The sequence below is a fragment of the Zootermopsis nevadensis genome, unplaced genomic scaffold, assembly GCF_977971745.1.
Source record: "Zootermopsis nevadensis isolate Lab colony 2312 unplaced genomic scaffold, Znev_1.0 Znev_ptg000019l, whole genome shotgun sequence".
Classification (NCBI taxonomy): domain Eukaryota; kingdom Metazoa; phylum Arthropoda; class Insecta; order Blattodea; family Termopsidae; genus Zootermopsis; species Zootermopsis nevadensis.
This window is the reverse complement of record NW_028259151.1, coordinates 344,067-358,754: the sequence shown is the minus strand read 5'-3', so window position 1 is coordinate 358,754 and position 14,688 is coordinate 344,067. Positions and strand designations below refer to the sequence as shown.

At 43.5% G+C, this 14,688-nt stretch overlaps 1 protein-coding gene across 5 annotated transcripts in view; it reads left to right on the top strand.

The window, feature by feature from the left end:
• Positions 1-14,688, top strand: part of dpy (fibrillin-like protein dumpy) — a 385,379-nt gene that overhangs the window by 289,676 nt on the left and 81,015 nt on the right. For all 5 annotated transcript variants that reach the window (XM_087351382.1, XM_087351381.1, XM_087351380.1 and 2 more), the window contains 13 exons: positions 1,606-1,935; positions 4,284-4,598; positions 9,776-10,105; positions 10,220-10,525; positions 10,655-10,960; positions 11,070-11,393; positions 11,494-11,823; positions 11,952-12,266; positions 12,362-12,700; positions 12,974-13,279; positions 13,420-13,725; positions 13,835-14,158; positions 14,259-14,588. In XM_087351382.1, coding sequence (XP_087207508.1) covers positions 1,606-1,935; positions 4,284-4,598; positions 9,776-10,105; positions 10,220-10,525; positions 10,655-10,960; positions 11,070-11,393; positions 11,494-11,823; positions 11,952-12,266; positions 12,362-12,700; positions 12,974-13,279; positions 13,420-13,725; positions 13,835-14,158; positions 14,259-14,588 — 4,161 coding nt within the window. The remainder of the gene's footprint in view (positions 1-1,605; positions 1,936-4,283; positions 4,599-9,775; positions 10,106-10,219; positions 10,526-10,654; positions 10,961-11,069; positions 11,394-11,493; positions 11,824-11,951; positions 12,267-12,361; positions 12,701-12,973; positions 13,280-13,419; positions 13,726-13,834; positions 14,159-14,258; positions 14,589-14,688) is intronic.

Below are 14,688 nucleotides of genomic sequence, written 5' to 3'. Positions count from 1 at the left end.
ATTGAGGCTTAATTCCATCCCTGTGGAAGGGTGAATTGATGTTTCTGTGTGATAATCTTACATCATGAACTATTACTTCATATTCAGGCTTTCTTCTCTGGCAGTACAGAATTGTGCAGCTTACTGGCACTTTTCTTATTTCAAGTGAAGCTGTAAGGTGTTAGTTAAAATGAAGGATTAATGGAAATTCAAATAAGAATAAAGTTTTAAATTTAGCACAAGATTTTTTGTGAAGAAAAGGACAAAATTGTGCCATGCCTTCTTGTTATATTTGAGAAAAACACCTTTATTTCTGAAAAGAGAAAGGCAAAATCATCCATATCATATGTTCTTCATTAACGTCACAGCTTAAAACTGAAAAACACATTATAATCCTATGTATACGTATACTGAAGCAGCACATCGTTTTATATTATCTTATCACCATTGTGATTTTCTGTGTATGGATATGCAGTACAAAGAGTTCAGGTAAAAATCTAAGAAAAGAAAAGTAGGATAGCAATCAGCAGAACATTTTTCTTTATTATTCTGTCTGTATCACAGTCCACTGTTATTATTATTTCTGTACTTACAGAGTTGGAGAAATATTGACAGATGATAGTGTTCAATGCATGTACAACAATTTTAATATAAGTTCCTTTTGTAGTACTTATAGTGTTAGGATGTGAGATAATAATTTCTGATTCTGGTTATGCATAAAAAAGTGTATAACATGTTTTGGTTACATAATATAGAAACGCAAATGGGTATTTGTGTGGAACATGATCAGAGGGAGAAAGAAGATATTCATCACATCGGCAAGATTGATCTCATGTTGGTTATATTTTCGATTGTGTTGTTGAATAGGACTTTGAACTTAGAGAAAATATGTGTAAGGATAATGATGAACTTTAGAGTATATTTCTGGATATTGTGTGCAAAACTTTCCGTATATAGACTAGCAATCATATGACTTACAGATAAAAGAGTAAGTAAACATCACATATTAAATAAAATGAGTTTGTTTCTCATAAGAATAGTGATAATAACAGACTACACAGATTTTGACTGACAGAGAAAACTGTAATGGCTAATCTACAGTTATATGATTGCCACTCTATGTATACTATTAGAGAATTGAAGCTGAACTGAAGAATATAATAGGAGGTCTACCATATAAGAGCCTATCTAATTTTTAATAATGAGCTGTTATATTGGATTCATTCATTCATTCATTCATGTAGTTACATTAGGATTCTGATGGCCAGATCTTCCTACTTTATTTTTAGTCCAAAGCTTCCAACAAAATGTGTTAAACTCATCACTTAATATCTTCAGTGACAATTTTATGAGAAAGGAGTATGTCCATTTGGATGTTTCTCCTTCATTAATATTTGTGGGTTTAGATAAGATGCAGTGCTTTCAATATATGCTGTAGGTATCGCAAAATAAAAACATGGAAATATGTCTTTGTCAGATGTACAAAAATATGAAGACTCCCAATTAGCTTCTAACTACTAATGCTTTCCTATGTGCTTCTGTAGCTAACACTTTGAAAAACTCACTTAGTTTTATGTATTCTTCTAGTTTTCTCTTCTTCACTTACTATAAACTGCTCCCTTTCAGCGGAGCTGATTCCCAAGGAAAGACCAACCCCATGCATGCCATCTCCCTGTGGATCAAATGCTGTCTGTAGAGAACAGAATGGAGCAGGCTCTTGTACCTGCCTTCCTGACTATGTGGGAAACCCATATGAAGGTTGTCGTCCAGAATGTGTCTTGAACTCTGAGTGCCCTTCTAACCGTGCCTGTATTCGCAACAAGTGTCAGGATCCTTGTCCAGGCACTTGTGGTACAAACGCAGACTGCCAGGTGGTGAACCACTTACCATCTTGCTCTTGTCATCCTGGATACATTGGAGATCCATTTAGGTCATGTAGACCACAGCCTGTACAATGTAAGAAATATGAGAGCACTCCAGTGCTTTGACATTTTTCTCTGTGCTTCTCTTTCAAATAAGTTACCTTTTTTCACAGTTAATACTATATATTTCTTGATTTTCTGACCCTCATTAAGTTTTAACTTTCATATCTTTTTCATGTGTTAATATTCATTTTATTTTCATTCTTATTTCAGACATAAATTATAATTTACTTGTATAGACTGTAAAATAAGCATGATTACTTCCTTGAATGTATGAGTAAAATAGTCCAACAGAATTTGCATGAGAGGCCATAATGAATGTAAAGAAGTGTGTCTTTCCTTAATGAAAAATAATGCATGTGCTATTGCACATTCACAATGAGACTTCTCCTTTTTAACTCTTCTCATGCAACTTCCAGGTTACTTTACTGTTTATCTTCCACACTCAGGTTTCTTCTCAAAGTTCTTATAGACATACCATTCTATATTGTATACATTATGAATTAATGAATGCATTTTTATCATAATACAGTATGTCTTAAAATATGTATCTGTATATAATTTACAGCAAAATTTTCACCTATACAGGAAATTACACTCAAATCCTGTGATGCATTAGTTCAATGCAGTACCATTTTAACCATTTATGATTTTATTTTGATTGCAATTTGCCATTTAACCCTTATTTATGACAAAGTGTTTACTTTTCATATACCATTCAGACTTAGATTTAGTGTTTCTCCAACTAAAATCATTTTTACATTTCTATAATTGATTAAACTCAATGACTGACTTAACATATATGCCACGCCAAACATATATTTGTCACTTTTTAAGTTTTGGATTAACTTTATTCATTTGTCAACATGTGTTAGTGACATCTGCATTCAGAATGTGTTTGTATGCCATACTATAAATGCAACTTCTGTATTCCATGAAAGAATATCATTGAAGAGTGTAAACATTGGCTGATAAAATGGTAGTGTATTGGTTTAGTAAGCCAAAGGATATGAGTTTTATTCTGAGAGTGTGTAAAATTTTATTAATTATGAATAATAGGTGATTGTGTGTTCTTGGCGATTTACATATTACTTTAACGTTGTAATTATTCATGTGAATTAATACTTTTGCATGTAGAGTGAAGGCCCAGCAGTGATCATTAATAAGCTGTACTATCTTATACATTGAATTCAAATTGTGTGCCACCCAACTGACTGTAGTGCTGCCTCTTTCTGCAACTTGTAGCACATATTTAAGATAAGCTCAAAGTTACAACTGTGATTCCTAGCATGGATCACAAGCAAGCATATACCACAGGGTAATGTGTTAGTTATTTAATGGATTTGAAATTTGCATTTTTGTACATGATATAATCTCCAGACTTAAAAATTGAGGGACTCTACTCTATAGTAACAAGAGGTATATTGTTTAATTCAGTAGCATATGATATTTGTGCCTGTTGAAAAAATATTTGATTCAAAATAATATAAATTTGAAGCTGCTTTTTTTCCCTCTCTCTCCACATAATGCAAGCGTCACTACAAATAACAATTGGCAGGGCTCAGCAAATCTTGTTCCAAGGACACATAAAAAATTTTATTGTGACATTTAAGAATACTGTGCTATGGACTGGGCGACCGGGGTTCGATCCCCTATGGGGACAGAGGATTTTCCCTCTAGCCTCTGCGTCCAGACCGGCTCTGGGGCCCACCCAGCCTCTTATCCAATGGGTACCGGGGTCCTTTCCCAAGGGTAAAGCATGGCCAGGGCGTGATGCTGACCACTCACCCCCATCTAGTGCCGAGGTCAAGAATGAGTAGGAGCTATACCTCCACTCCCCCCCAAGTGCCTACATGGCATATAGTGGGACAGCTTTACTTTTACTTTACTTTTAAGAATACTGTTGTAACATTTTCATTGCTTACAAAAAAAAATTAAATTCATGGCTTGTTTCTTAAGTTCGTTTTGCAAAAAGTATAGCCAGTGATGAAACTGGAAGCCTTCCTGTTAAAAATATAATACATTATGGAACATTGCGATTTGCAAATCTAGTTATTTTAAACTGATCACACCCAATCCACACATGTATTATAGAGGCTCCCTTTGTGATGGCATATGTAAATGGAAGAACACATTAATTTTAATTATAAAAATATCATTCTTTGTAGTAGCACACATTTTATTAAGTCATGTAAATATGTTTGTGAATCAAAATCTCCATCACTCCTGAACCTCGGAGTTCATGAAATTATTGAGAAGTAACTCCATGTGGCCATAATAGTTGTTTGTGTATATTCTTGCATGATTATGTTAATTTCTCTCTTTGTTTCTATCATGTATGTTGCATGTGCACCTGACTTTTACGTCTGTCTGTGTGTATAGCTCCAGTTATTGAAGAAATGGATCCTTGTAATCCATCACGTTGTGGGCCATACAGCCAATGTCGGAAAGTGAGTGGGCATGGAGTATGTTCATGCCTGCCAACTTACATTGGCAGTCCAACAAGTTGTCGACCTGAATGTGTTGCAAGTTCGGAATGTTCCCAGAACAGAGCGTGTGTTAATCAGAAATGTGTTGACCCTTGCCCTGGACCATGCGGTCTCAATACTAGATGTGAAGTTATAAACCATAGTCCAGTATGTAGCTGTCATCATGGTTTCACTGGCGATTCCTTCACCCAATGCTATGCCATCCCACGTAAGCATTATCTTAATCATCTTATTTCTGTACAATATCAGGCAGTGTCTTATCACACCTACTCAACAGATCTTATTATATTATTTAGAATGTGTTCTGAAATATATAGTTATCAGTTTTTTATAAGAGAGTATTTTCATTATTCTTGTTTGTCACTTCTAAGACAGAGATTGTGTAATATGTTGATAAATGTATTCTATGTTGTTTCCAATGTCTTTTTTGTAATCTCTGATTTTCATTTTATATGGGTTTTATTCCCTTTGAATAGCAAATATATCCAGTATATTCACTAATTAAAACCACTAATTGGAATTACATGAAGACAGTTAAACTGGATCTCATCTTTTAGCTTTCAATACAATATCACTTTTGCTCAACAGATTAGATTGTTTTGAGGACAGAGCCATCATATTTTCATGAGATAAACTTTTTACAATCCTTATTCACAATTTTCAATTTATAATTTCCATTTCATACTTGCCTTTTCAGTCTTTGTTATTATTCTTGTGAGTAAGAATTTAGATTCTTTAAGAATTTTGTTACTTTACGTAGCACTTGCATTAAATGAATTCAAGCCAAGGTAACCCAAATAGGGTCTAAACTGGTATAGACTGGGTTACAGGTAGGATTTGAGGTTTTTATGGCAGTGAGTTTGAAGAGGGCTGTCTTCTGGGTTGTTGCACCATGTAATCTTGTAGAAGTTTAGTGACGTTTCAGAGGTCCTTGCTGTCTCCATCATCAGGGCCAGAAGATAGCCGTCGTCTGGGTTATAGGTATTTATTCATGCTCTAACATGATTAAAGAACGCCGTATGGACCTCTCTGTGTCTGTCTGTCTTTCAAATTTGTCCTTGCAAAACAGTGGCCTGGGATCACACCCGTGCAAAAATGACACAGTATGCAGCAATGAGCTAGGTTCATATTAGTGCAAGAATGACCTAAGATGTAACAGTGACTTCAGTAAACATTAATGCTACAGCAACCTCAAGTAACATTAGTGAACCAAAAGCCTGTGATGTAGCATGAATGACACCTTTGTAATGTCGAATGTACTTTAAAATCGACATCTTTCATTATTGTTAATACTGCTGTTTTTGCCTTGATTTGTCCAACAACAATTCTGTGTTATAGAGACAGAAAATGCTTTTTTCTTAATGACAGCTATTATTCTTAAACAATATATTTCATTCTCTGCATAGGAGAATGTTAAGTTTATCTGTACCTATGTGAAAAGGGCATCAGTTGTGTTATTATAGCATCGTATGCAATCAAAATTCCTTATTGCTTACTACTGCTGGTTTTATTCAGATGTGGTGGATTGAGGCATAATTACTGTGTATAAAGATATTTTTCAGTTAAAAATGAATGTAAGCAAATACATCAGTAGCAGTTGTACTTTGTATGTGCTTGTGCACACATACACCCATGCACACAAATGGTGAGATATTATCTTAAAGTTTGAAAAAAGAAAAAGTTCTCTTAGCTCATTTCATATTACATGACTTCTAAAGTGTTTAGTATGGGAGCATGAAAATTGTTCTCACACATTAATAGAACAGGTTGAGAGTGAGAAGATGGCTGTCTTCTGTGCTGTTGCACTAGGTAGTCTGGTAGAAATTTACTGACACTTCAGAGGTACTTGCTGCCTCCATCATCAGGGCAGTGATGGAGTCAGCAAGCACCTCTGAAACATCTGTAATCTTCCACCAGACTACAAGGCACAACAACCCAGAAGACAACAATCTTCACACTCACTATTGTAAGAACCTTACATCTCACTCTAGATTGATGGTGTTTGAGAACAGAGTGCTGAGGTTAGTTCTCGGACGTAAGAGGTAGGAAGATACAGAAGGCTGGAGAAAACAGCATTGTAAGAAGCTTCTTAATTGTGCTCTTCAAGTATATTTGGATTAGATGGTTGGAGCATGTAGCCTGATGGGACAGATGACATATGTACAGAATTTTGGTATCAAAACCTGAAGGGCCAAGACAGTCATGAATAGGAGAATAATATTGAAATGGATCTGAAAGAAATGGGATATGAGGGTGTTGACTTGAGTCACCTGGATCACGGTAGGAGCAATAGCAGGTCATTGTGAACCTGGTAATGAACCTTTGAATTCTATTAAAGGCAAATTTTTTTGTGAAATTGGCCGTTTTGAATCACAAAAATAGCGTGAGTAATTAGAAATGCAATTTAGAGTGTACTCTAAACTTACTAATAAGAACAACAGCAACAACAATAATGTAATCTAAAATTAAATGGAAATGACATGAAAGTTACAAATGCAGTGAAATGCTCATTGTCATTTTCTTGACAAACTGTTGCAAATCAGACCTATGTTTATTTTAACTTTTCCACTCAAAATGATCCGAAGAGCACGTAGTTAAGCTATGGGAATCCTGTGGCAAAACATAATTATAAGTAATACGAGGTGCGATCAGAAAGTTTCAAGACTGCGCCTATAAAAACCCGTACACTTATCTCAGGTATTAAATTCATCCATCACCCTCGAAGTAGTTCCCCTGGGAGTGAACACAACGATCCCAGCGCCGCTGCCAGGCCTGGAAGCTGGAAATCATTCTTTGTCAGCTTGTCAAGCACCATCTGCGATTCTGCCTGAATCTCTTCTATCGTCTCAAATCTCCTTCCCTTTAGCTGAATTTTTATCTTTGGGAAGAGGAAACCTTAGAAAGGAAGTTGGGGTCGGTTCTTGCAAGATCTTTGAGCTCCTGACAAACGAGAAGTCGATTCTGCTTCTGGTCCTCAGACAGGAGCCTTGGTACAAATTTGGCTGCGATGCGTCGCATGTGGAGTTCTTCCTTTAGAATCAGCTGACAGGTCCCATAGCCTATCCCAACAATGTCGCACAAGTCGTTGATGGTACGACGTCGATCTTCGTGAATGGCCTGCCGAATCTTCGTAACATTTTCGGGCGTTGTGCTCGAAGATGGTCGTCCAGAACGCTCGTCATCATCGACAGAGGTTCGGCCATTTTTAAAACGTGAATGCCACACAAAAGTTTATGCACGACCCATTGCGGACTCCCCAAATGCTTGCTTTAGCATTTCATAGGTTTCCGTAGCCGTTTTGGCGAGTCTTCTGCAAAATTTTATGCACACGCCATTCCGAAATCGCAGGAGGGTCGGTGTAATGCACTACCAAAACGCCCGTAACTAAGAAACAAATGCTAATTCGATGATGCCGGCTGGCACACTGATTCACTATGAATGTAGGCCCAACCCCTTAGCGGCAGAAGCTCTACTACATCCGGTTCGCCCTCTATTGACACAGTCTAGAAACTTTCTGATCGCACCTCGTATATCATTTGAAAATGTTTCAAAATTTAAGTATCAACAAACAACAATAACAAATAGAAATTAAGTCCATGATGAAATTAAGAGTAGAAAACATTCGGGGAACACTTGTTTTTATTCAGTTCAAAAACTGTTATCATCTTGTTTACTATCCAAAACACTTAAGATCCTATTGTCTTGTATGGTTGGGAAACATGGTCTCTTACCTTGAGGGAAGAACGTAGATTACAAGTGATTGATACAGAGTGCTCAGGAGGATATTTGGACCTAGGAGAGATGAAATAAATGGGAAATATAGAATATTGCATAACGAGGAACTGCGTGAATTATACGGGTCACCTAGCATAGTGAGGATAGTGAAATCTAGGAGGCCCCGATGGGCTGGATATGTTGCACGCATGGGGAGGCACCGGGTGCATACAGGATTTCGGTAGGGAATAGTCTATCATGAACAAATTCTACTTTTTTAACTGCCCACTGAAGATCTCTTTTCACCGAAAAACCCGTTCCGAGGCAGTGATTCTAATTCCCTTTTCGATGGTGTAATATGTAGTTTTCCTTTGTTGGTCTTCCATCATCAGGCCATTTAACCTCCTGTATTGCAACACTATCCAAGACAATAATTCCCTACCTCCATAGCTAATGCATTAGACGTTTGGTGGGACATGATCTGTGGTCTTGAGATGTGCAGTGTATTTGCAGCTCGAACAGTGGGTGGGGTGTAAGCGGAGCTCAGTTACGAGCGAGCTGTGGCCAAGTTCGCTTCGTAGGTTGAATTCCATTCCAATAACATTGACCCATTTATAATTAGGCCTGCCTTTTTCACAATTTTGATAACTATGAAAGATGGCCCAAAACGAAGTTAATTCCAAACCTTCCACCAAATTCGGTATTAATAGTGGACAATGCAGCTTACCATAATGTACAACTCAATCCGACTCCAACTTCTTAATCTCGAGAAAGTGCTATGATCGACTGACTTTCAGAGCGTGGCATTCCTTTCAGTGACCGAATGTCTAAGCCCGAATTGTATTCTCTAATTAAATCGCGTAAACCAGGATTCTAAACATTCAAAACTGATGCTCTGCTGGCTGAACATGGCCACTCTGTCCTTCGCTTGCCGCCATATCACTCAGATCTTAATCCTATTGAACTGATATGGGGATCGGTTAAAGAACATGTCGCCGGCCAGTTTTCGTCTAGATGATGCTATGAAACTGGCTGAGGAAATGTTTAGTGTCATCACAAAGGAATAATGGAGCTCTAGGCGCAACAATTCCCGTCAGTGCGAACAGAATTACTTGCGGTTGGAACCTATTATAATATTGACGTCATTTCGGAACAAATTATAGTTAACTTACAAAACGACAGTGATACCGATAGTTGTAGTAGTAGTGAGGAAGAGGAGGGGAGGAAGAAGTTTTAGAAGAAAATGTTGAGTAATTAAGTGGAATAGAAGCTTTATAAACGGTTCATCAGCCACTGGAAGTAATTAAATCTGCACTCATGGTTTTGTGTGTAGTATTACGGAGAGAGCTGTTCCCCGACGCGCCTCACTACCGCTAGCAGACAGCGTCCTTACCACCCTCACGCGCATCTCACAGCTCACGCCCCTGTTTTATATATGCTCGTCACATTCCACGTTCAGTCCGAACTCTCACTGCTGTAAAAAAATCTCAATTGTCATAGCATAGCACAACATTATGGAATGAAATGAAATTACTGACTCCATATCCACTAAAATGAAGTTGAGCAGATGTGATAAAGAATATACTTATCGAAAAATATATCGTATTGTAATTAATCTTCATACATGTTTTTCTCTTAGATATTACATCTTGCACTTTATAACCTTTACAGCTGTCTTACCGAATCTATTCCAACAAGTACCAATAGACCCTTGTGCGTCATCTCCATGCGGTTTTAATTCTCTGTGTCAAAATAATGGAGGATCTGCAGCGTGTTCATGTCTACCATCATTCATTGGAATGCCACCTAACTGCAGACCTGAGTGTGTAATTAATTCAGAATGCCCCAGCAGTGAAGCATGCATAAGGCAAAGCTGTCGTAATCCATGTCTTGGATCGTGTGGTACAGGAGCACAATGCCACGTACTGAATCATATCCCAGTGTGTACATGTCAAGAAGGATATACTGGAGATCCCTTTACTAGCTGCTTACCACAGCCACGTAAGAAAACATTACTCAGTTGATACTCATTATAACCTAATACATATAAATATATATATATATATATATATATAGATCTCATGTCACATATTGTCTAATATTTCTTCCTTACAGCTAGAGAACCAGCGCTAAATGATCCATGTGATCCAACCCCCTGTGGTCCAAACGCACGGTGCCTAAATGGCATATGTACTTGCCAACCTGAATTTCAAGGAGATCCATACACTGCTTGCAGACCAGAATGTGTCCTTAATGCAGAGTGTCCTAAAAACCAGGCATGCGTTAGAAATAAATGCGCAAACCCTTGCTCAGGAACCTGTGGACAGAATGCGGAATGCAGTGTTCTAAATCACATACCAATTTGCAGTTGTCCCCATGGTTACACAGGCAATTCCTTTGTCAACTGCAGATTATTACCACGTAAGAATTCTGAACTATATACACACACAAAAGCAAATTTAAACATTAAACATACTTTTATAAAATTCACTTGCTTCATAACCGATATGCTTGTATACATGTTTTACATACGTTACGTAAACTTCGCAGCAGCAACACCGAGAAACCCATGCAGCCCGACGCCATGCGGACCCAACAGTCAGTGCCGCGAGGTTAACGATGTGGCCGCGTGCTCATGCGTGCCCGGCTTCATAGGCAGTCCTCCGGCATGTAGGCCGGAGTGTGTTGTGAGCTCTGAGTGTGGCCAGAACGAGGCGTGCAGCAACCAGAAGTGTAGAAACCCTTGTCCTGGAACCTGTGGTGTGGGAGCTCGCTGCGAAGTTGTGCACCACAACCCGATCTGTAGCTGCCCGCCTCGTTACACTGGAGACGCGTTCGTCAGATGCCAGCCCATGCGTAAGACACGTTCCTTGGATAGTGCCATGTTCTTGTGACTCTCTGACTGTGCGTTCCTCAATTGTCCGTATGTTCCTGTAAATGACGGCGAGATTCTTGTTCCCTCCAGCCGAAACTCCTGTGCAGGGTGCCCCGCAGAACCCGTGCCAGCCTTCTCCGTGTGGGCCCAACGCTGTTTGCCAGGTGTCGGGAGACGGCCCCTCATGCTCTTGCCTGCCCGATTACACGGGCTCTCCGCCCGTCTGTCGCCCGGAATGCGTGAGCAATAGCGAGTGCGCGAGTCACCTGGCGTGCATGAACCTCAAATGCCGAGACCCATGTCCCGGATCGTGCGGAGCCAATGCAGAATGCCGAGTGGTGAGCCACACGCCCACATGCGTGTGTGTGGCGGGCTACGCCGGAGACCCGTTCACGCAGTGCGTGGTGCAGCAATGTAAGGGTCTTTTCGGTCCAAGGCCTCGTGTCTGAACTGTGTCGTCTGGCTTTGGCGTCTGTTTACCTGACAGTGTACGACTTGACTTTGTCCCTTTCAGCGGAGCCGATTCCTCACGAGAGACCGACCCCCTGCGCACCGTCCCCTTGCGGACCGAACGCAGTGTGTAGGGAGCAGAACGGAGCAGGGTCGTGCACCTGCCTGCCCGACTATGTGGGTAACCCGTATGAGGGTTGTCGTCCGGAATGCGTGTTGAACACCGACTGCGCACCCAACCGCGCGTGTATACGCAACAGGTGCCAGGATCCTTGTCCAGGCACTTGCGGCCCGAACGCCGACTGCCAGGTGGTGAACCACTTGCCGTCTTGCACTTGTCGCCCGAGCTACACGGGTGATCCGTTCAGATACTGCAACCTCCAACCACCGGAACGTAAGCATTTGTCACTCGGTAGCAGGTGTAGCCCTTAATGAGGCATTCCAGTGATGTGTGGCAGGCAGTGTGCCGCACTGCACCTTCCTGGTTGCCTGTTGACCTTTTCTGTCTTTGTCGTTACGTAGCCGTGATAGCAGACCCAGGGGATCCCTGCCGTCCGTCCCCCTGCGGCCCGAACAGCCAGTGTAAGTCGATGAACGGACAGGGCGTGTGCTCTTGCCTGCCCACTTACGTCGGTAGCCCGCCCGGCTGTCGACCCGAGTGTGTGGTGAGCTCGGAGTGCCCTCAGAACAGAGCCTGCGCGAATCAGAAGTGCGTCGACCCGTGTCCCGGGCCGTGCGGCCTCAACACCCGCTGCGATGTCATCAACCACAGTCCGATTTGTGTCTGTCGCCAGGGCTTCACCGGTGATCCATTCTCAAGATGTTTCGCCATCCCACGTAAGCCCTGTCACGAGTATTGCCTTGCTGAGGTGTCAGTGAGACCGTGATTACGGAGGGATGTGCCTCACGTTGGGTTGCGTCTTTTCTTGCAGCGCCGCCGCCGCCGAGGCCGGCTGTCCCCATGGTCGAGGACCCCTGTGTGCCGTCTCCGTGCGGACCAAACTCGCAATGCCGAGATATTGGAGGTGCCCCGTCCTGTTCTTGCCTGCCTAATTACATGGGCGTACCTCCCAACTGCCGACCCGAATGCAGCATTAACTCGGAATGTGCCAGCAACAGAGCTTGCATGAGGGAGAGGTGTCGCGACCCGTGCCCGGGATCTTGCGGTGCAGGGGCCCAGTGCAATGTCATGAATCACACGCCAGTGTGCACTTGTCCGGAAGGATATACAGGGGACCCCTTCACCAACTGCTTCCCGAAGCCGCCTCCACGTAAGCAACACCCCTTCCTTGTGTAGAATCTGTAGAGTTGATGATGCGCCATCGCCCACGCGCCCTGCAGGCCGAACAAGGAAAGTAACACGCGCACACATAGATTGTCTCGCTTGAACACGCCGTCACACCCACGCAACTTTTAAGAGGCAGTGAGGGATAGTGGCAAAAGGAAAGGGGGAGATGGAGGGATGACTACTGTCCGAAGCCCTTGACTCTCCCTTCGCGGTAGTCCCGAGTGGCATTTACCGCTTGGTCTTGCTTGTATTTCAGCTGCGGAACCGGTGGAGTCGGACCGATGCAACCCGTCTCCTTGCGGCCCCAACGCTCAGTGTCAGGATGGAGTTTGCACTTGCCTGCCTGAGTACCATGGAGACCCGTATTCGGGCTGTCGCCCTGAGTGCGTCCTAAGTACGGACTGTCCGAGAGACAGGACGTGCGTCCGGAACAAGTGCGCCGACCCTTGCCCGGGAACGTGTGGCCAGGGGGCCACGTGCGACGTTGTGAACCACATTCCGATATGCAGCTGCCCACAGGGCACGTCCGGCAATCCATTCGTGCAATGCAGACCAGTGCCGCGTACGTAAGGCAATCCACTGCCGCTTGAATGCGGCAGCGGTCGGCTTTCTGCCCGTTTGCTTTGGTTTCCGCTGGAATTGCTGTTGGCTCACCTCGTCCCCTAATGCTAATTTGCTGTGTGTGCCTTTCGCTCTGTATAGCTCCTGCGGTGACGCTGCCGTGCAGCCCGTCGCCGTGCGGACCCAACAGTCAGTGCCGCGAGGTTAACGGTGCGGCCGCGTGCTCGTGCGTGCCCGGCTTCATAGGCAGTCCTCCGGCATGCAGGCCGGAGTGTGTGGTGAGCTCTGAGTGTGGCCAGAACGAGGCGTGCAGCAACCAGAAGTGTAGGAACCCTTGTCCTGGCACCTGTGGTGTGGGAGCTCGCTGCGAAGTTGTGAACCACAACCCGATCTGTAGCTGCCCGCCTCGTTACACTGGAGACGCGTTCGTCAGATGCCAGCCCATGCGTAAGACACGTTCCTTGGATAGTGCCATGTTCTTGTGAGACTCTGACTGTGCGTTCCTGAATTGTCCGTATGTTCCTGTAAATGACGGCGTGATTCTTGTTCCCTCCAGCAGAGACTTCCGTGCAGGGTGCCCCGCAGAAGCCGTGCCAGCCTTCTCCGTGTGGGCCCAACGCTGTTTGCCAGGTGTCGGGAGACGGTCCCTCATGCTCATGCCTGCCCGATTTCACGGGCTCTCCGCCTGTCTGTCGCCCGGAATGCGTGAGCAATAGCGAGTGCGCGAGTCACCTGGCGTGCATGAACCTCAAATGCCGAGACCCATGTCCCGGATCGTGCGGAGCCAATGCAGAATGCCGAGTGGTGAGCCACACGCCCACATGCGTGTGTGTGGCGGGCTACGCCGGAGACCCGTTCACGCAGTGCGTGGTGCAGCAATGTAAGGGTCTTTTCGGTCCAAGGCCTCGTGTCTGAATTGTGTCGTCTGGCTTTGGCGTCTGTTTGCCTGACAGTGTACGACTTGACTTTGTCCCTTTCAGCGGAGCCGATTCCTCACGAGAGACCGACCCCCTGCGCACCGTCCCCTTGCGGACCGAACGCAGTGTGTAGGGAGCAGAACGGAGCAGGGTCGTGCACCTGCCTGCCCGACTATGTGGGTAACCCGTATGAGGGTTGTCGTCCGGAATGCGTGTTGAACACCGACTGCGCACCCAACCGCGCGTGTATACGCAACAGGTGCCAGGATCCTTGTCCAGGCACTTGTGGCCCGAACGCCGACTGCCAGGTGGTGAACCACTTGCCGTCTTGCACTTGTCGCCCGGGCTACACGGGTGATCCGTTCAGATACTGCAACCTCCAACCACCGGAACGTAAGCATTTGTCACTCGGTAGCAGGTGTAGCCCTTAACGAGGCATTCCAGTGATGTGTGGCAGGCAGTGTGCCGCACTGCACCTTCCTGGTTGCCTGTT